The 22,882-nt window shown below is 39.9% G+C and overlaps 1 protein-coding gene across 3 annotated transcripts in view; it reads left to right on the top strand.

Annotated features, from left to right (window-relative positions):
* The window catches only part of ARL13B (ADP-ribosylation factor-like 13B), a 73,624-nt gene that overhangs the window by 8,037 nt on the left and 42,705 nt on the right, over positions 1 to 22,882 (top strand). For 2 of the 3 annotated variants that reach the window (XM_010847909.1, XM_010847908.1), the window contains exons 2-3: positions 7,328 to 7,398; positions 19,460 to 19,709. The exons of the other annotated variant lie outside the window; for it this stretch is intronic. In XM_010847909.1, the coding sequence (XP_010846211.1) occupies positions 7,328 to 7,398; positions 19,460 to 19,709 (321 nt within the window). The remainder of the gene's footprint in view (positions 1 to 7,327; positions 7,399 to 19,459; positions 19,710 to 22,882) is intronic. 3 annotated transcript variants of the gene reach the window in all.

Raw genomic sequence — 22,882 nt, 5'->3', positions numbered from 1 at the left:
GTAATAATCTCATAATCTTGGTCCGTATCTCTCCTCCAGCTTCAGACTTCAATGTGAAACATGCACTTCTGTCAACATGTGCAAAACTGAACCCATTAACCCTCCTCCGTTACTTAATCCCTTTCCATCTGTCTGGTCTCATTTTGTAGACTCCGTGTCTTGAATTTTATACTGTAGTAATAGGTTGAGCTATAGGTTGAGCACTTACTGTGTGCCCCAGGCATTGTGCACTTTACTTGCATGTCCTACGTAATTTCACCATATCCTATGGGATGGATATTTTTATTACCACATTTTACTGATAAAATTCTCATAGGTTAAATAATGTGTCCAGGTCATATAGCTTGGAAATGATACTTCTGGGGCTTGAACAGAGGTTGCTGTAGCACCAAGTTTATGACTATATATCAAAATACCCATTATCCCTATTGTGATACTTGTTACTAGTACAAACATACTGCACTTCTTAAAATAGAGTCCTTTCCTTATCAGCCTTTCTGGTTTGGTATATAATTCAAGACTCAATGATAACTGTAATAAGAGCAAAGTGATCAGTTCCAGCTTCTGGGAAGGTTCACGTTACTAATTATTTAATGGTACTTGTTTCTTAACTAGAAGTATGTCAGGTTCCCTTTAGATTCAGTACATGGTTGTATTGAGTTGTGGTGTGTATGCATGTTCTCCTTTTGTTTAAGGCTGCTTTCCAGAGATGTGTTCTTAATTGCCTGGATTTAGCAACTCAGCACCCAGTTCTTAGCTTCGCAGTGTGGTGTCTTAGGCAGTGTTCTTCGTCTAGAACCTCTTCATACTTGCTCCTGTTCTCACCTTCCTGTTCCTTGGCAAACTTCAGTATTTTAGGAACTTAGCTGAGGCATCATCACCTTGTGTAAGAAGTTTCCCAGACCTTCTCCTGTTTCTCTAGGCTGAATGAAGTTTTCTGCTCTGTATTCCCTGAGCATCTTGTCTAAGGATTTTAAACTTTCATAGTGTCACAATGTACAAATATTTGTTCACATTTTAGTCACTGTCATTAGAAGAGAAGCACTCTGGGATAGAAACCATGTCTCAGGCATTTGCTCAGGCCTTTTTGTGTCTGTAGTACTCAGATGCCTAGTCTACTTTTATTAATTACGACTGTCTAGCCCAGTGACAAAATGTTTGCTTTTATTGCTGCTGTCAACTTTCAAGACGTTATAAACCTAAGAACACTGTATATTATTTTTTCAATTGAAGAGCTAATGTATTTGATCAATAATCAGAAGACATAGTCTTTTATTTCTCTGTTGTTACATAGCATCACAGCCAAATTGTTCCCAATCAATGATAATTTCTCATATTTTAAAAAGCTATAATGACATGTACATTTTGTTACATGTTAGATTGAACATATTCAGTGTTTAAGAGTTCCATAGAATTTTGAGTGATAGTTGATTGTTAGCCTTTTAAACCCATTCTATTCTGAAAATATATGTTTAATGCATTGTTATCGGGCATGGCAGTAATTCATGCTGTGATTTTCATTTGTCCTGCTAGTGTTATATTTTTTCATTAAGGCTTTAGTTACCTCAGATATTTAATTAAAGCCATGTTTTCAAGTATATGGCATAATGATCTTAAATACTGACTATGTACTTGGAGGGATAGTCAACATAAAAATATAAATCCAGAAAGACTTATTTCGTGCAGTTTCAGCATGATTATAATTTCTCAACATGATTTTCATGTTTGAAGAATGTTTTTTGTTTGAATCTAATATTCTGTTTTAAAAAAGGAAGCATTTAAGATAAAATCTAACAACTTTCCTTGGTAACTGCTTTAAGAACAATGTTTTAAAACGTATTAGTTCATTTCAGTTTACTAGCTCAGTGGTGTCCACTGTTTGCGACCCCACAGATTCCAGCACGCTAGGCTTCCCTCTCCATCACCAACTCCTGAAGCTTGCTCAAACTCATGTCCGTCAAGTTGGTGATGCCATCTAACCATCTTATCCTCTGTCATCCCCTTCTCCTGCCTTCAATCTTTACCAGCATCAGGGTCTTTTCAGATGAGTCATTTCTTCCCATCAGGTGCCCCAAGTATTGGATCTTCAGCTTCAACACCAGTCCTTCCATTGAATATTCAGGACTGATTTCCTTTAGGATTGACTGGCTGGATCTCCTTGCAGTCCAAGGGACTTTCAAGAGTCTTCTCCAACACCACAGTTCAAAAACATCAGTTCTTCAGCGCTCAGCTTTCTTTATAGTCCAACTCTCACATTCGTACACAACTACTGGAAAAAACATAACTTTGACCACACAGACCTTTGTTGTCAAAGTAATGTCTCTGCTTTTTAATATGCTGTCTAGGTTGGTCATAACTTTTCTTCCAAGGAGCAAGCGTCTTTTAATTTCATGGCTAGAGTCACCATGTGCAGTGATTTTGGAGCCCAAGAAAATAAAGTCTGTCACTGTTTCCACTGTTTCCCCATCTGTTTACCTTGAAGTGATGAGACCAGATGTCATGATCTTAGCTTTCTGAATGTTGATTTTTAAGCCGACTTTTTCACTCTTCTCTTTTACTTTCATCAAGAGGCTCTTTAGTTCTTCTTCACTTCCTGCTATAAGGGTGGTATCATGTGCATATCTGAGGTTGTTGATATTTCTCCCAACAATCTTGACTCCAGTTTGAGCTTCATCCAGCCTGGCATTTCTCATGATGTACTCTGCATATAAGTTAAATAAGCAGGATGACAATATATAGCCTTGATGTACTGCTTTCCCAATTTGGAACGAGTCTGTTTTTCCATGTCCAGTTCTAGCATTGCTTCCTGACCTGCATACAGATTTCTCAAAAGGCAGGTCAGGTGGTCTGGTGTTCCCATCTCTTTCAGAATTTTCCACAGTTTGTTGTGATCCACAAAGGTTTTAGTGTAGTCAGTGAAGCAGAAGTAGATGTTTTTTTGGAATTCTCTTGCTTTTTCCGTGATCCAACAGATGTTGGCCATTTGGCCTCTGGTTCCTCTGCCTTTTCTAAATCCAGCTTGAACATCTGGAAGTTCTCAGTTCACATACTGTTGAAGCCTGGTGTGGCATAAGTCCTGTTGGAGGAGGTTGCCATTAGTCGCTGAGCAGACAACCCATAAACTGGAGAACAATTATACCAAGGAAATTCTCACACTGTTGTAAAAGTTCTAGGGCCCACAACAGATTTCCCAACTTGGGGATCTGGCAAAAAGACTGAGAACCCCAGGGAATTTGACTTTGAAGACCAATGTGATTTGATTACAGAAATTGCACAGGACTGGGGAAACAGACTCTTGGAGGGCACAAACAAAACCTTGTACACACCAGGACCCAGGAGAAAGGAGCAGTGACCGCACCAGAGACTGAGCCAGACTTGCCTGTGAGTGTCCAGGAGTCTCTGGCAGAGGCGTGGGTTGACAGTGGCCTGCTGCAAGGTCAGGGGCACTGACTACAGCAGTCTTGGGAGCTGTGCTGTGCTGGCATAAGTCCTTTTGAAGGAAGTAGCCATTACCCCTACCACAGTTTGGCCTGAGGCCAGACCACCAGGAGGAAACAAGACCCCACCTGTCAGCAGAAAACTGGATTAAAGATTTACAGAATAAAGAAAACCAACAGAAAATGGGGATTTGTCCCCCAAAGTAATTGTTTTGGTTATGGTGATGTTTGAAGCACTGTAGATCTTAGAATAAATTATCCAAGAGCAATTGAATTAACTTTAATATTATGGTCTAATTCATTATGTATTTAGTAACTTGAATTATCCAAAATATTGTTTGTGCTATATCATCCATATTTTTGGATAGTCATCTATTGTATTTTGTTTAGGAAATTATTTTGTAATTTAATCTTATACTTTGATATTCAGAAATTATAAATTCTTCAAACAAAGTAGTAAAATTATACTCTGTGTATCTCAAAGCTTCCTTAAGAAGTAAACATAGTTTTCAGTTAGTGATGCAGGTAAAACTTTCACATGGATAGAAGTACCTAGACTTCACATACTCCCTCAGCTCCATAAATTCATAGTTTGCTGTGTGCCTCTGACATTTCCACCAACCCCATCTCTGGCTGCCTGGGAATGGGGTATGAGAAGGCTGCTAACTGACTTACCACTGACTCAAGTGTAGACATACTTTTGTTTATTCCTCATGGTGGATATAGGGATGGTTGAAGCATTTAGAAAAGACTGAGGCTCCTGGATAACAAAGGAAATTGATATGTTCAGTTCAGTCGCTTAGTCGTGTCTGACTCTTTGCGACCCCATGAGCAACAGCATGCCAGGCCTCCCTGTCCATCACCAACTCCTGGAGTTCACTCAAACTCATGTCCATCAAGTCGATGATGCCATCCAACCACCTCATCCTCTGTCGTCCCCTTCTCCTCCTGCCCTCAATCCTTCCCAGCATCAGGGTCTTTTCTAATGAGTCAGCTCTTCGCATCAGGTGGCCAAAGTATTGGTTGAAGTATTCAGCTTCAACATCAGTCCTTCCAATGAACACCCAGGACTGATCTGCTTTAGGATGGACTGGTTGGATCTCCTTGCAGTCCAAGGGACTCTCAAGAGTCTTCTCCAACACCATAGTTCAAAAGCATCAATGCTTCAGCGCTCAGCTTTCTTTATAGTCCAACTCTCACATCCATACATGACCACTGGAAAAACCATAGCCTTGACTAGACGGACATTTGTTGGCAAAATAATGTCTCTGCTTTTAATATGCTGTCTAGGTTGGTCATAACTTTCCTTCCAAGGAGTAAGTGTCTTTTAATTTTATGGCTGCAGTCAGCATCTACAGTGATTTTGGAGCTCAGAAAAATAAAGTCAGCCACTGTTTCCCCATCTATCTGCCATGAAGTGATGAGACTGGATGCCATGATATTAGTTTTCTGAATGTTGAGCTTTAAGCCAACTTTTTCACTCTCCTCTTTGACTTTCATCAAGAGGCTGTTTAGTTCTTCACTTTCTGCCATAAGGGTGGTACCATGTGCATGTCTGAGGTTATTTATATGTCTCCTGGCAATCTTGATTCCAGCTTGTGCTTCTTCCAGCCCAGTGTTTCTCATGATGTACTCTGCATATAAGTTGAATAAGCCGGGTGACAATATACAGCCTTGACATACTCCTTTTCCTATTTGGAACCAACCTTGTTCCATGTCCAGTTATAATTGTTGCCTCCTGACCTGCACACAGGTTTCTCAAGAGGCAGGTCAGGTGGTCTGGTATGCCCATCTCTTTCAGAATTAATTGTAATGAAGAAGTGAAGTCGCTCAGTCGTGTCCGACGCTTTGCGACGCCATGGACTGTAGCCTACCAGGCTCTTCCCTCCATGGGATTCTCCAGACAAGAGTACTGGAGTAGGTTGCCATTTCCTTCTCCAGGGGTTCTTCCCGACCTAGGGATTGAACCCGGGTCTTCCACATTCCAGGCAGACCCTTTAACCTCTGAACCACCAGGGAAGAAGAGTTAGTTAATTTCACTCACAAAATCCACAGTCCTCACCATGGCCTGCAAAGCCCACCTGATCTGGCTTCTGATGTGTTTCTAACCTCTTGTCTTTCTTCCCTGCGCTGCCCTGTCTGGGTTTAACCACACTGGCTTCCTTGCTGATTCTGGAACATTCCTACGTCAACACCTCCCAACACACGTGCCATGCCCACCGCCTTAGTGCCTTGGCCCCAATTGTGCTCTCTTTCCTTCCTTCAAGACCTTGCTCACACTTCCCCTCCTTTCTCAGTGCGTCCTGCCCTGATCACCCTGTATAAAGCTTCTGTCCACCTCCACCCCCACTCCTGCTCCCCTTTGTTCCTCTCTATTCTTTTTTCTGTAATACTTAATCACCTCTAATATAGGATATAACCTGTAATTTACTTATTTCTTATATTTATTATTTGTCTCCTGCAACTAAAGTATAAGTTTAATAAGGGAAGAGTTTATCATTTTTTTGTTTTTCATTGTTGTTGTTATTTTAATAAGCAGGTGTCTCAGTACCTAGAACATGGGTGTATGGTATACAGAAAATGTTAAGTAACTATTTGTTCAATAAAGTCCAGCTCCAAGAAAGCCAGGCTTAGCCAGATGGAAAACACCCTTCTTGGCATCTAAGTTCTATTTTTTTAACCTTTCTTGGAATGGCTCAGATGGTAAAGCATCTGTCTACAATGCAGGAGTCCTGGGTTCGATCCCTGGGTCGGGAAGATCCCTTGGAGAAGGAAACGGCACCCCACTCCAGTACTATTGCCTGGAAAATCCCATGGACAGAGGAGCCTGGTAGGCTACAGTACATGGGGTTGCAAAGAGTCGGACACGACTGAGTGACTTCACTTTCACTTTGACTTTCTGGAATGATTGCCAGTGTACTGTACTTGGCAGAAACCCTGACTCCACTCCATGGGAATGTGGCCCAGTTATACTGTGAATTTTCTCTCTCTATTCCCAAGTGTGTGGTATTAATAAGTGGTCTCACCACTTGCTATACTAAGCAGTAGTTAAGCCTGGAACAGAAATGGGCTTTAGAGCTGGACTGAATTCCCAGGATACTAGGAACTGTGTGGTAGGTTTGTTCCTTTGTAACCTGTCCCAGGTTTAAGAAGTTCCTAGAAGGTAGGTCAGTTAGGTTCTGGTTCTGACTGTAACCAATTCATTGTCTTAGCTTATGACTCTAGGCTTATGTTTCTTCAGTTGTAAAATTGAAATGGATTGTGTTTTTTCCCCTTACTCTGTGAAGTTTAGCTATGTCATCAGAAACATTTTAAGTTTTCTAATTTAGGAACTCTCTTTTAAAATACATTGGCTCTTAGGTTAATAATCATGTTACTGTACTGTAAGATTTGTATTTGGTAAGGTGTTGTATATATAAAAACAATTGAGTGTACTAGTAGTGTATAGAACCTAACCTAATTCTTTTCTTACATAATTTCCCTGGAAAAAAACAAACTTTTGCTAATGGTTAGAATTCAGTTAACTAGAAAATTGAGTCTTTAGATGTGATAAATAACTCATGTTCTAGAATCCATCTCTCTCTCTCCCTTTCTCTCTTCTTCCCTTTATTTCTTCTCTACCCTTCAGGTTATCTGCTGTACAGTTTCTGTTTTTTTGTGCTTAGCAAAAGGATGGCACTTTACAGGTATTTTTCAAGAATTTTGCTTTTTGAATATATATTTTGTTCATCATTGTACCCCTTAGCATTCAGCATATTGACTTGTACATAGTAGTTGCTTCTTAAGTATTGCTTGGATGAATGTATTTGCCTTTATTCTCCCCCCCACCCCCCAATGCCAATATTTAATTCACTCAGAAGGTGATTTTTTAAAATTTTTATTATTTTAAGAAAGGTGACTCTTGTGATGGTGGGACTTGATAATGCTGGTAAAACGGCGACAGCGAAGGGAATCCAAGGAGGTAAGCTGAAAAAAAATTATTATTAAATTATTCTGATTTATTTATTTAAATTGCTTTATTACATATTCGTTGGGTAGAGATATTGTGTACTCTATTACTTTATATTCTTAGTGTACTTGTGTCTAATATGGTGAATAGACTCTGGCTTAATAGTACCAGCCTGTTCTGTTTCAGATTTGAATGAATGCAAAGACATGGAGGCTCCTTGAGGTCTTTGATCAGCTAGAAGGAGTCATAGTTGTCTTCTAGCTGCTGCTGCTGCTGCTGCTAAGTCGCTTCAGTCGTGTCCGACTCTTCTCGACCCCATAGACTGCATGCAGCCTACCAGGCTCCTCCATCCATGGGATTTTCCAGGCGAGAGTACTGGAGTGGGGTGCCATTGCCTTCTCCAGTCTTCTAGCTAGTAGGAATGAAAAAGTGTAAAAAGGACATGCCCCTGCTATTAAGGATGCATATCGTCTACATTCTTTTGGCCAGAATTAAGTTAAAGAGCTACAACTCATTAAAAGAGAGGTAGAAATACAGATAGCCAGGACAGCTCTCTTTGTATCTCTTGATTTTTTTTTTTCCAATATGATGTGTAATTTTTACAATTATGTTAAAGATACATTGACGGGTTTTATGTCATTTATGTTACATCTCATTGAACGTATTTATTTAGTGTTAATTTAATGCTTTGTAACTATAATATAGAAGTTGCTGTACTAGTGAGTTTGTTGTGTACCCAGAAGATGTAGCATGAACCATGCATCTTAAGGGTATGAATTGGGAAAACACCTAACATATATTTGTTCCTGAAAATAAATGTTGCAACAAAAGTTGCATGACAAATAGGGAATTTTTACTTGGGGAAGTTTATGAAAGAAAATTGACACCTTGCAAAACTTATTGTTGGAAAAAAATGTTCTGTCACCCCCAATTCTGTTTTATAATGTTAGATACAAACTATATATTAATTTCTTTTTTTTTGGCTGCACTTTGTGCTGTGTGGGATTTTTAGTCCCCCAACCAGGGATTGAACCTGTGCCCCCTACATTGAAAGTATGGGATCCTAAACTTTGGACCACCAGGGAAGTCCAACAAACTATATATTATTGTTTGAAGCAGTCTTCTAAAGGCTTTTTGTACCCCTCATGTGGTCACTTAGGTTATATCCTCGAAGAACTGTCACCGTCTAAATCAGGGGCACTCAATATATGTAAGCAAATTTGGGAAAACTCAGCAGTGGCCACAGGACTGGAAAAGGTCAGTTTTCCTTCCAATCCCAAAGAAAGGCAATGCCAAAGAATGCTTAAATTACTGCACAGTTGCACTCATCTCACACACTAGTAAAGTAATGCTCAAAATTCTCCCGAGCCAGGCTTCAGCAATACGTGAACTGTGAACTTCCAGCTGTTCAAGCTGGTTTTAGAAAAGGCAGAGGAACCAGAGATCAAATTGCCAACATCTGCTGGATCATCGAAAAAACAAGAGAGTTCCAGAAAAACATCTATTTCTGCTTATGCCAAAGCCTTTGACTGTGTGGATCACAATAAACTGTGGAAAATTCTGAAAGAGATGGGAATACCAGACCACCTGACCTGCCTCTTGAGAAACCCGTATGCAGGTCAGGAAGCAACAGTTAGAACTTGAAAGGGAACAACAGACTGGTTCCAAATAGGAAAAGGAGTTCGTCAAGGCTGTATATTGCCACCCTGCTTATTTAACTTATATGTAGAGTATATCATGAGAAATGCTGGACTGGAGGAAGCACAAGCTAGAATCAAGATTGCTGGGAGAAATATCAGTAACCTCAGATATGCAGATGACACCACCCATACGGCAGAAAGTGAAGAAGAACTAAAGAGCCTCTTGATGAAAGTCAAAGAGGAGAGTGAAAAAGTTGGCTTAAAACTCAACTTTCAGAAAACTAAGATCATGGCATCTGGTCCCATTACTTCATGGCAAATAGATGGGAAAACAGTGGAAACAGTGTCAGATTTTATTTTTTGGGGCTCCAAAATCACTGCAGATGGTGATTACAGGCATGGAATTAAAAGACGCTTACTCCTTGGAAGGAAAGTTATGACCAACCTAGACAGCATATTAAAAAGCCAGAGACATTACTTTGTCAACAAAGGTCTGTCTAGTCAAGGCTATGATTTTTCCAGTGGTCATGTATGGATGTGAGAGTTGGACTGTAAAGAAAGCTGAGCACTGAAGAATTGATGCTTTTGAACTGTGGTGTTGGAGAAGACTCTTGAGAGTCCCTTGGAGCGCAAGGAGATCCAACCAGTCCATCCTAAAGGAGATCACTCCTGGGTGTTCATTGGAAGGACTGATGTTGAAGCTGAAACTCCAATACTTTGGCCACCTGATGCGACGTACTGACTCATTGAGAAGACCCTGATGCTGGGAAAGATTGAGGGCAGGAGGAGAAGGGGACGACAGAGGATGAGATGGTTAGATGACATCCCCGACTCAATGGACATGAGTTGGGTAAACTCTGGGAGTTGGTGATGGACAGGGAGGCCTGTCATGCTGTGGTTCATAAGGTCACAAGAGTTGGACATGACTGAGTGGCTGAACTGAACTGAATTGAAATCAGGGGTTTGCAAGTTTCTTCTGTAAAGATCCAGATAATAAATGTTTTATTTTTTTAAATTTATTTATTTTTTTGGCCAAACTGCATGGCATGTTGGATCTCAGTTTCCTAATCAGGGATTGAATCCATGGAGTCTTAACCACTGGACCTCCAGGGGAATCCCAGATAGTAGATACTAATATTTTAGACTCTGAGAGGCTTAGGGTCCCATTCCCAGCTACATAGTTCTGACACAGTGGTTTGATAGGAGCCATAGGCAGTATGTAAAAAATGAGCATGGCCATATTACAATGAAACTGTCCTTATAGACACTAAAATTTGATGTGTTATGAAATATCCTTGGGAATTGTTTTGGAATTATTTTAAAATGTAAAACATGTTCTTAGCTTGAGGACCATGTAAAAACAGGTGGCTATCCAGATTTGGCCTGCAGTCCATGAAGCCTTATCCAAACATCCTCTCTTTTAGTCCTTCAAAACCTTAGGTTCAAGGGAACAGGGTCTAGGAACTTGCTAATAAATCCATCTGATTATTTGGATGTACTTAGCATATCCTCTTTCCATCAGGTCTTTTTTTTTGTTTTTTTTTTTTCCTAAATCCCACCTCTGTATATCCATCAGTGCATTTTCTGAGTTTAGAAAATGTTCAAGGTGTCATGTCATGAACAAAAAAGTCAAAGCTGCCTTCAGCTTCGAGCTGCCTTCTAACTGTTTTTGTTCTTCATTTTTATATACTCTTCAGCCTACTCCAGTGACTGATTTCTTACCTTATTTTTCTTTTCTAAAGAATCCAGTTATAAAAAAAAAAAAAGAATCCAGTTATATAGAATTACTTGGGAGTTTTCCTAGGATATAGGTTTGATTAAGCCTTTTGATGCCTTTGTTTTTTGCTTATACTGTTCCCGTTTGCCTTATTAAAGAGAAATAAACTTCTCCTTAAAGACAGAATGTCTGCTTGTCTCTAAAGACCATCGTTTGTCATGTAGTCTCCTTTACGGAGTCCCTTCTGGTCTCCTACTGCCCTCACCCCTTATCACCACCATGAATACAGTTGACTGCTACTATTTTTGTCTGCTCCTGTTTGTATATAATACCTGTATCAGTGCTTAATTGCTCCTCTATTTATGTATTTCTCTACCTTCCAAACTGTAAATTCCCTAGGGCAGTTTTACTGGTTTTGGTGTCCCAGGTCAGTCGTGCCTTAGGGTATAGTAAGCTGTTTTCCTAAAACATTTCTCCCATGGCTTCTACTCTTTAGCTTACTTATGGCTCTTCTCATTTTTTTTTAATTAAAAGCAAATTTTATTGTATATTTCCTCCTTTCTTTTGAGATAATTTTCCTCTCTTACTGTATTGTGATCAGCTAAGTCCAAACCCTAGTGTTTCATCTATGATTTTATTATAGTTTCCTAATCTAAAAGTATTTTCCCTATCTTCATTTCATTCATTCATCTTCTCTTCTTCATGGCTGTCAAAGTGATCGCATTAATAGGATATAGGTTCGATTGTACTAAAAAGCCTAAAATAACAGTGGCTTAACAAAATAGAAATTTATTTCTCTCTCATGTAAGAGCACAGGCAGAAGTAGTTTAGGGCTGGCATAGCAGCTGTATGGTATTAGGGACTCAAGTTCCTTTTCCTATTTGCTTTGCCATTCCTAGTATTTTCCCATGCCAGCCTGGTCCAGGGTGACTCAATACTATGTGTGTACTTCAGTGAGAAGGAAGAAGTAAAAAGGATGAAAGGAGACTGTTCTCCTTTTTTTTTTTTTTAAAGTGTGTGAACCAGAAGCCACCATATCACTACAGTTCACAGGCTGGAACCTGTGGTATTCCAGAGCTGGCTCCTACTTGCTCATATTGGCTCATATAGTCAGTGAAAGCCAATTAGGTACCTCTTCCCCCAACTTTATGGTCAGGTGCCTCATATTGATAATTTCAAATTGGCCATAGTGGTAGTATTTACAGCATGAAAACTGAGAAATACTATATATCAGACTATATATCAGAGTTCCACAGACTCCAAAGCCAATTAAACATTTAACAGTGATAGCTTATGGTGAATGGTGTCAGATTCTTGGTCTCCGAAGAAGATTTAGCTTTGGGCTTGATCATTCAAGAGCTTTTGTGTGGCAGAGTTTTATTAAAGTGTGAAAAAGGGACAGAGAAAGCTTCTGACACAGTCATCAGAAGGGGTTGGAGCGTGTCCCCCTCACTAGTCTTTCAGTTCAGTTCAGTTCAGTTGCTCAGTCGTGTCCGACTCTTTTCGACCCCATGAATTGCAGCAGGCCAGGCCTCCCTGTCCATCACCAACTCCCAGAGCCTACTCAGACTCATGTCCATCGAGTCGGTGATGCCATCCAGCCATCTCATCCTCTGTCGTCCCCTTCTCCTCCTGCCCCCAATCCCTCCCAGCATCAGGGGCTTTTCCAATGAGTCAACTCTTCCCATGAGGTGGCCAAAGTATTGGAGTTTCAGCTTTAGCATCAGTCCTTCCAATGAACACCCAGGACTGATCAAGTCTTTAGCAAGGGAATTATATACTTTTTAATTAATTATTACAACAAATCAAAAGAATGTCTCAAGGTTGTAAAATTTTACCAGACCCACTCCCACAAGTTACATTTTAGGATAACAGGGTTAGAATTTAATAATGGAAAGAACCTACCAGACCCACTCCCATAATATACATTCTAAGATATCAGGATTAGTCAGAAGGTTTTCCAGAAGGAGAAACTGTCCTCAAGCAGGTTACATTGTTGTTATGTAATTCCTAGTACAGAGTTTAAACTGAGTTGTTTGTTGTGTAATCATCAGTTCCTGGCTTAAAGAAAAAAAAACATTTTATGTGACTAAGACTAAAGAATGTAGAGAAAAAAAAAGTTTGTCCTTTCCTCCTCCTTGAGAACCTCAAACCCCTCTCTCCACTTCAAGAGCAGCAGACCCCTTCTCCTCTTTGAGGAGCCTGGACTGGGAGTTGACTCTCTCAACAATATTTACCACAAGCACACTATATAGAACCTGCTCTCACGGCCACCCCTAGGTGCCATGAAGACTGGGGATTGCCTTTTTTATCCTAAACAGCTATGGGCTTAGCTAAAAATCCAGGATTTTCTGATTTTCCAGTATTATTTCCAAATAGTTTAAAGGAATATTTTGGGTGGGAAAATTCCTTGTGTAAATTGATGCCTAGCATTGTTGATATTACCATATCTTTATTATATTTTAGTTATTTATGTATATATTTCTTCTTTTTCCCTTTATGTAAGGAGTCTATTAGAACAAAAAATAGATCTTATTAATCTTTGTATATCTAGGACTTTGCATTGTAATTACCATATAACATAAGCTCCATAAACATTTATTGATTATGTATTTTCATTTTATCTTGAACTCTTTAGGCGTTTCTTAACACATATACTTTACTGAAATCCTCAGGATTGGGGACCATATGTCTTTGTACACCTGGTTCTTATATGGTGCCTGATTTGTAATAGGCCTTCAATAAACAGTTACAAGCATGGATGGATGGTTAAATATAGGGAAGGACGGACATAAGTACAGCAGCTTCAGCTGTCTTAGCAGTCTGGTGTGTAGTATTGAGCAACTGTATGCTTTGTGCCAAGTGCTAAGGATACAAAGGTTGTTCCCAGGTATTGGGAAGGTAAGGGCTATTGTGAAAGCCAGCAAGAAGACAGAATGTTATGATAGATGTGTAGGTAATACTGAAAGTAGGAAGGAATCATCAGACAAGGATTTACAGAAAAGATTGTAACCTGAACATTTAGTCTTGAGTCTTAAAACATGGAGTCATGAGTAAGAACTACAGAAAAGAAGAGAGAAGTTGGGGAGGGTGTTCCATGTATCAGAACAAACAGGCTTTTAAAGTTCTGTATACCTGAATTTGAGTCTTGACTTTGTCTACCATAGAACCTTGAAAAAATTACTTAATATGAATTGGCCTCCTGGGAATATTGCCATTATTTTATCTGTGCTTACATTGCTCTCCTGTCTGGAATGTTCTCCTCCCTTCTTTATTATAATTTATTTATCTTCTAAGACTTCAGTCCTATTTCACTTTCTCTCTGAAGCCTTTCTAGGCCACAGCTTATTGCTGCTGCTGCTAAGTCACTTTAGTCGTGTCTGACTCTGTGCGACCCCATAGACGGCAGCCTACCAGGCTCCCCTGTCCCTGGGATTCTCCAGGCAAGAACACTGGAGTGGGTTGCCATTTCCTTCTCCAACGCATGAAAGTGAAAGGTGAAAGTGAAGTCGCTCAGTTGTATTCGACTGTTAGCGACCCCATGGACTGCAGCCCACCAGGCTCCTCCATCCATGGGATTTTCCAGGCAAGAGTACTGGAGTGGGGTGCCATTGCCTTCGGCCCCTCCTTATCTTTTTGCTCTTGAATGCACTTATTTGGGGTGTTATAACAGAATACCATAGGCATGATGGCTTAAACAACAGGTATTTCTCACAGTTCTGGAGTCTGAGGTCAGGGTGCTTATGTGGTCAGATACTTAGTGAAGGCCCTCTTCTTGGTATACAACCATCTTCTCACTTGTATCTTCATGTGGTGCAAAGAGAGAGAGGAAACAAGCTCTCTTGTCCTCTTCTTATAAGGGCACTAATTCCATCATGGGGGCTCCATCCTTTTGAGCTCATCTAAACCTAAACCAGAGATCAAATTGCCAACATCTACTGGATCATTGAAAAAGCAAGAGAGTTCCAGAAAAACATCTACTTCTGTTTTATTGACTATGCCAAAGCCTTTGACTGTGTGGATCATAACAAACTGTGGAAACTTCTTCAAGAGATGGGAATACCAGACCACCTGACCTGAGAAAATCTGTTTGCAGGTCAAGAAGCAACAGTTAGAACTGGACATGGAACAACAGACTGGTTCCAAATTGGGAAAGCAGAACGTCAAGGCTGTATATTGTCACCCTGCTTATTTAACTTATATGCAGAGTACATCATGCGAAATGCCAGGCTGGATGAAGCACAAGTTGGAATCAAGATTGCCGGGAGAAATATCAATAACCTCAGATATGCAGATGACACCATCCTTATGGCAGAAAGTGAAGAAGAACTAAAGCACCTCTTGATGAAAGTGAAAGAGGAGAGTGAAAAAGTTGGCTTAAAGGTCAGCATTCAGAAAACTAAGATCATGGCACCCAGTCCCAGAATTTCATGGCAAATAGATGGGGAAACAGTGGAAACAGTGGCAGACTTTATTTTTTGGGGGCTCCAAAATTGCTGCAGATGGTGATTACAGCCATGAAATTAAAAGACGCTTACTCCTTGGAAGGAAAGTTATGACCAACCTGCTGCTGCTGCTGCCAAGTTGCTTCAGTCTTGTCCGACTCTGTGCGATCCCAGAGACAGCACTCCACCAGGCTCCCCCGTCCCTGGGATTCTCCAGGCAAGAACACTGGAGTGGGTTGCCATTTTCTTCTCCAATGCATAAAAGTGAAAAGTGAAAGGGAAGTCACTTAGTGGTGTCCAACTCTTTACGACCCCATGGACTGCAGCCTACCAGGCTCCTCCGTCCATGGGATTTGCCAGGCCAAAGTACTGGAGTGGGTTGCCATTGCCTTCTCCAATGACCAACCTAGACAGCATATTAAAAGTAGAGACATTACTTTGTTAACAAAGGTCTGTCTAGTCAAGGCTATGATTTTTCCAGTAGTCATGTATGGATGTGAGAGCTGGACCATAAAGAAAGCTGAGCACCAAAGAATTGATGCTTTTGAACTGTGGTGTTGGAGTAGACTCTTGAGAGTCCCTTGGAGTTTAAGGAGATCCAGCCAGTCAATCCTAAAGGAAGTCAGTCCTGAATATTCATTGGAAGGACTGGTGCTGAAGCTGAAACATGGGCACCTGATGTGAAGAACTAACTCATTGGAAAAGACCCTGATGCTGGGAAAGGTTGAAGGCAGAATGAGAGGGGACGACAGAGGATGAGATGGCTGGATGGCATCACCGACTCAATGGACATAAGTTTGAGTAGGTCCCATGAGTTGGTGATGGACAGGGAAGCCTGGCATGCTGCAGTACATGGGGTCACAAAGAGTCGGACACAACTGAGCAACTGAACTGAAACCTGATTAATTCCCAAAGACCCCACCAGTCCTTATACCATCACCATTGGGGATTAGGGTTTCAGCAGGTGAATTTGGCTAGGACATAACCATGTAGTTTATTACACCTTCACACTGTTCCCTCCAGACTTATTTGCAGAACATATAGGTTCTTGTGTTATTTCCATTAATATTATGTCTCTCTGAAGTGTACTGGATATTCTTTGAGGGCAGCAACCCTATTTTATTCATCTTTACATTTTAATACCTAACAAGGTTCTGGTACTGTGTAGGTATTCTGAATATGTTATTTCTCTTATTTCTTCCTCAGGACAGTTGACTTATTTTCACTGATAATTTCGGGGTGGGGCTGGGGGAGTACCTTTCAATTTGTACTTAAAGATAGCTGTCTGTTTTAACTGTGAAACCAGTTCTGGTCTGGACTAGATCCACATTTTTAAATGTCTAGTATAATTCTGTTTTTGGAATATATGTCTGCTTATATTGTTTCTAAACTTGCTTTTTTTCTCCCTGTAGATAAGGCAGGTCTTTTAAAAATGTGACTTGTGATTGTCTTAATTAACTTTCTAGGGAGCTGTCTAAACTGTAGTAAGATGCTTGCTGAGAGGCAGTGGTACATTGCAAGTCTGTTTCTCAGTCATGTCTAAGCCTAAAAGCAAATGCCTTTCAAATTTATTTTTGTAGTAGCAAATGTTTTGCTGAATGTGGGAATAATAATACCCTCTAAACCAGTGTTGTTCAGTAGAGCTGTTTGCAATGATGGACATGTTCTACATTGGCTCTGTTCAGTAGGGTGGGCCACCAGTCTCATGTGACTCTTGAGTACTTTAAATGCAGCTAGCACAACTGAGGAACTGAACTTTTTATTTAAGTTTTATTTAACTTTGAAATCCTCATGTAGTTTGTGGTCACTGTATTGACTTTATAAACAAAGTTCAGGGGAGTAATATTTGTTGTGAATTCCATGATGATGTGGAGAAGGAAATGGTAACCCACTCCAGTATTCTTGCCTGAGACATCTCATGGACAGTGGAGCCCTGGCAGGCTGTAGGCCTTGGGGTCACAAAGAGTTGGATACAACTTAGCAACTAAAGAATAACAACTACAGTGGTGAGCCAATGGAGGAGACAGACATGAAGTCTGAACTCTTCTCTGTAACCACTGAGTCACTTGCATCTGTTAATTGCTCATGCATTCTCTCTTGCCATGCTTCTATTTTTGTTTTGTTTTCCTACCTCTCTAAAAAGTGACTGTCAATCTCATTTTCAGTCAGTTCTAGAGACTTTTGCAAAGATGAATCTCAGTAAAGGACTACTTTAGTCATCTCATGGCTTAGAGGGTAAAGAGTCTGCTGCAGTGCGGGAAACCCAGGGTCGATCCTGGGTTGGGAAGATCCCCTGGAGAAGGAAATGGCACACCACTCCAGTACTCTTGCCTGGAAAATCCCATGGATGGAGGAGCCTCGTAGGCTATAGTCCATGGGGTCGCAAAGAGTTGGACACGACTGAACGACTTCTCTTTCCTTTTTCCTGTTTAGTCATCTCAATTATGTTATTGGTCTGCTGAAATGCCTTCCGTGGCTCCCAGTTCTCTGTCTTCAGAACCCTCTTCAGTGTACATTCAGTATTAAAGATCTGCTCCAACTACAATGTTTAACTTGTTTATACATCTTGCCTTTTCCATTTCCGTTACTTAGATCACCGATCTGACTGTTTAAATTCAACCTAGCTTTAAGGTCTAGGTTTCACCTCCTAGGTCAAGGCTTGAACCTAGTGATCTTTTTAATCTCTTACTGTCATTACCATTCCTTGGCAGTTATAATTGTATATATCCTGTACTTCTTTGTGCTGTCATATGCAGACATGCAAAGCGATTTAATTATAATTTATGAAAATATCCTGTATTCTTTTCTTATATAAAAAAATAAAATCTACTCTTTACATTTACAAGCTGTCCTTGAAAGTTTCTTTATTCCAATTATAGCTTTTATTCAGTTAATTAAAAAAGAATGGTCCCATACTGTTCATTGTTGTCAGTTGCTAAAGTTGTGTCTAACTCTTTGTGACCCCATCAACTGCAGCATGCCAGGCTTTCCTGTCCTTCACTATCTCCCACAGTTTGCTCAAACTCATGTCCATTGAGTCAGTGATGCCATCCAACTATCTCATCCTCTGTTGCCCCCTTCTCCTCCTGCCCTCAGTCTTTTCCAGCATCAGGGTGCTCTCCCCTGAGTTGTCTGTTTGCATCAGGTAGCTAAAGTATTGGAGCTTCTGCTTCAGCATCAGTCCTCCCAATGAATGATCAGGGTTTATTTCCTTTAGGATGGACTGGTCTGGTCTCCTTGCAGACCAAGGGACTCTCAAGAGTCTTCTCCAACACCTCAGTTCCAAAGCATCAGTTCTTTAGTGCTCACCTTTCTTTATGGTCCAACTCTCACCTCCATACATGACTACTGTAAAAATCATAGTTTTGACTATATGGACCTTTGTGGTCAAAGTGATATCTCCTTTTTAATAAGATGTCTTAAGTTTGTCATGGATAGAGGAGCCTGGCGAGTTACAGTCCATGGGATCGCAAAGAGTCAGACATGACTGAAGTGGCTTAACACACAAACGCTAGGTTTGTCATAGTTTTTCCTTCCAAGGAGCAAGCGTCTTAATTTCGTGGCTGCAGTCACCGTCTGCAGTGATTTTGGAGCCCAAGAAAATAGTTTGTCACTGTTTCCGTTGTTTTCCCATCTATTTGCCATGAAGTGATGGGACCGGATGCCATGATTTTAGTTTTTTGAATGTTGAATTTCAAGCCAGCTTTTTCACACTCCTCGCACTTTCATCCAGAGGCTCTTTGGTTCTTCTTTGCTTTCTGCCATGCTCTTCATAGCTTCTCCCATTGTTTGGTTGTTTTAAACTATTCTTTAAATGTTTAGTTTTTCTTTATAACTCTACATGGGTTGTAATGGTCCCTGGGGATGGCCGTGGTGTTGAAAGTTGAAATTTTTATTTTTTGTAACTTGGAGAATCTGTAACCTTAGGCAAAGGTTCATTTGTTTATTCATTCTACAAATACTTACTAAGTACCTGTTATATTGTAGGCATTAATAGGACCTGGGGTTATAGCAATAACAACAAACAAGCAAACAAAAAGCCCTGTCTGCAAGGAGTATAAATTCTAGTTGGATATTTTATAGTATCTACCTTTCCTCCAGACCAGTTTGCTTAGATGTAATGCTTATTATGTAAACAAATAATAAACATTCTATTTAGTACTAATATATGATGAATAATAATACACTTATGCCATTTTAAGTTGTGAAGTTAAATTAATGTTATTAATTTGAAGTCTCAAGATTCTTTTTCTTTATATCATTTGAAACAGAATATCCTGAAGATGTAGCTCCTACTGTTGGATTTTCCAAAATTGACCTTAGACAAGGAAAGTTTGAAGTCACCATCTTTGACTTGGGAGGTGGAAAAAGAATTCGAGGAATCTGGAAGAATTACTATGCTGAGTCCTATGGGGTAATATTTGTTGTGGATTCAAGTGATGAAGAAAGAATGGAGGAAACAAAAGAGACAATGTCAGAAGTGCTGAGACACCCTAGGATATCCGGAAAGCCTATATTGGTGTAAGTAATGTTGGTGTTGAACTTCATGGTGGCTCAGACAGTAATGAATCCACCTGCAGTTGGGGGAAACCTGGATTTGATTCCTGGATTGGGAAGATCCCCTGGAGGGGGGTGTGGCAGTCTACTCCAGTATTCTTGCCTGGAGAATCCCCACGGACAGGGGAGCCTGGTGGGTCCATGTGGTTGCAAAGAGTCGACACGACTGAGTGACTGAGCTTGCGCCCGGTGTTATTGTAAACATAGAAGCAGCAGCATTAGTCACTAAAGAAATCTCCCTAAGTTATAAAACACTGAAAAAGTGTTGTCACACTCTCACATAATCAGATGTATGTAATTTACTGGGAGTTGTTAATATACCAAGGCTTTGTTATAATGCTGTCTGTAGGGATTAAGGGCAGAGGCTATGTAATGAAAAAATCTTATAATTAGATCTCCTGGATTTTCAAACGTGAACTCTTTGTTTTCTTTGATAATTTACTCTTGTCAAATTTTGCAGATGGTCTAATAATGAGGTTGTAAAATGTTTTTCAATTTATTTTCCTCTTTTGGTAACATTTAGGTTTTGCCTCTTTTTCCCTTGCGTATTCTTGTTTGAAACTTACTTAGGTGGTTTATTTTTCTAATGCCACATTGATTTCTCAGTTTTCACTTTTGTATTTCCAAACTGAGCATGCGATCTGTGTCGTTATCAGCGTGTGATCTGTGTTGTTATCAACTTAGTCATAGGCTTAGCATCATTTTCTTCAGCTGCTTAAATATTAAAACAAAATTAAACGACAGAGCCTTTTTGCACCATCTGCCCTCATAGCGTTTCCGGAGAGTAAACACAAGGTGGTGCTATGACTTAGAGACACAGTCGAGTGAAAAGTAGTTGAAATTGCTCTTAAAATTGGGGTAAGTGGTATGTGTGCTCTTGCCTTCTTGTCCTTTTTCTCGTTCTCTTGCATTCATAACTAATGATTGAAAAAGAAAAAAAAAACACAAAAAACCAAGCAACCTATGAACATGGTTAAATGGGAAAGTGTAAGCAAACTGTCTCTGTGGTCCTCAGTAATAAGTGAACATTTTTAAATGAGGCAGTCTGAAAACTCTGATTACAAAAAATAAAATGTTATTGTGCCATTTATTGTTAAGCTTATACTATTTAATTTTTATACTTTTAACCAATTAGAGAAGTTATTTGATATATACAATTCTTTTATTGAATCTGAAAGAAACTTTAATAGACTTGTATACAAAGAGTAAACTTTGTTGAACCCCATAGGCTAAATTAGTCTCTACAAATGTTGAAGCAGAGAACCAGTGACTTATAAAGAGTACTAACAACTGATGTTCATTTGTAAAATAATTGAGTGTGCTTTTTAACCCAGTAGTCATTTATTTATTCTTTTTTTCATGTATTCTTTCATGCCTTTATTCACTCATACAAGTACTAATTCAACAAATATTTGTTAAGCATCCACTATATGCTAGGCATTGTTCTGGTACAGGGATCCATTTAGGTATAGGGATACATTTGAGAACAGCAACAATAAAACTCCATGTGTAATCTCAGGAGCTTACATTCTTGGAGGTGAGACACACAATAAATGTAATAAATAAATTGTATATTAGGTGATAAATATATTGAAAACAAAACAAGTAAAAGAAGATCAGCAATCCTGTAGTGGTGGTGGTGACGGACATGTTACTCTTAAAATAATCATAGTAGGTCTTATTGAGAAGATGACACTGGAAGTGAGTCAGTCCTGCAGATGTATGTGGCAAAGCCCTGAGGCAGAGGCATGCAATTGGTAAATGTCTGCAGTGTTTACTGTATGGTTTGATAACTGTCAGCAAGATGCCTGCTTTCAGCTCGGTCACCTCTCTTAGCTAGTGAATTTGCAGAATTGGAAAAAAGGAAACAATTCACAACTAGAATGATTGCTCCCAATTACAATTTCACTGTCAGTGAGATCTCACAGAGACATGAGAATTAGTTATAGATCATATAATATGTTTATGAAACAGAATGGTTCACCATCTGAACGGTTTTTCTTAAGGGAGTTTTACAGCTGTAGAATTTTTGTTAATTAGGCTAAAGTTTTGAGATGTGTGTGCTTCAAAAATGTACACAGTTTACCAGAAAGTACATATTCTTAGTAAATTTAGAAGATGTAAGAAAGAATGAGGATAAGAAATGATTGGCCTATCATGTAAAGCCAACCACTGCTATCATTTTGATGAGTTTCCTGTGCATATTTTTGTAATACATGTAATGTATGCAGTGTTCATATAATATATACAATTTTCTATCCCATTCTTTTTTCTGTTTATAAATCCCTCTTTAATTTCCACCTAAGTCCCATATTTGAAGGTCCTTCTGTTTACCTTTCTGTCTCTGACCTACAATGTTTGTCTTATTGATGTTACTGTTTTAATATTTGAGTCTCTCTACTGCTCTCTATTCTGTTTGATGTTAACTCCTTTCAACCTTTGCTCACTTCTCCCTTGTGTTACTGATTACTCTCCAGACCACTCTCCCTGCTAGCATCTTGCCTGTTGTCTAAGCTCTCCTCTACACTGAAGGCAGGAGCCCTTTTATTTGATATTTTTCAAATCATAGAACTGGTACATGCTTTCATAAGTGAAACAATGCACGAATAAAGTACTTAAGAGCTCCTTTTTAAATGCAGATTTGGTCATTTTACTTTTCCTTAGAGTCCAGGTCCAGAGAAGGCGATGGCACCCCACTCCAGTACTCTTGCCTGGAAAATCCCATGGACGGAGGAGCTTGGTAGGCTGCAGTCCATGGGGTCGCGAAGAGTCGGAGACGACTTCGCGACTTCGCTTTTCACTTCATGCATTGGAGAAGGAAATGGCAACCCACTCCAATATTCTTGCCTGGAGAATCCCAGGGATGGCGGAGCCTGGTGGGCTGCCATCTATGGGGTCACACAGAGTTGGACACGACTGAAGTGATTTAGCAGTAGCAGAGTCCAGGTTGCCTTCATAACTCCTTGCAAATGGGAAAGTCTGTTTTAACTGATAATAACTCTAGCATATAATAGATATGGCGTTGCAAAGTAAGTGGAAAGGGCCTCCAGTAGAGCCCTACTAAAGTCCATGCTCTGGGCTAGTGTGTATGGAGATGGAGGAAAGGCTACCTAAATTAAGAGGCTGGCTACAGTGCT

Source organism: Bison bison, unplaced genomic scaffold (genome assembly GCF_000754665.1).
Source record: "Bison bison bison isolate TAMUID 2011002044 unplaced genomic scaffold, Bison_UMD1.0 scf7180017864258, whole genome shotgun sequence".
Classification (NCBI taxonomy): Eukaryota; Metazoa; Chordata; class Mammalia; order Artiodactyla; family Bovidae; genus Bison; species Bison bison.
This window is presented reverse-complemented; position numbering and strand designations above follow the sequence as displayed.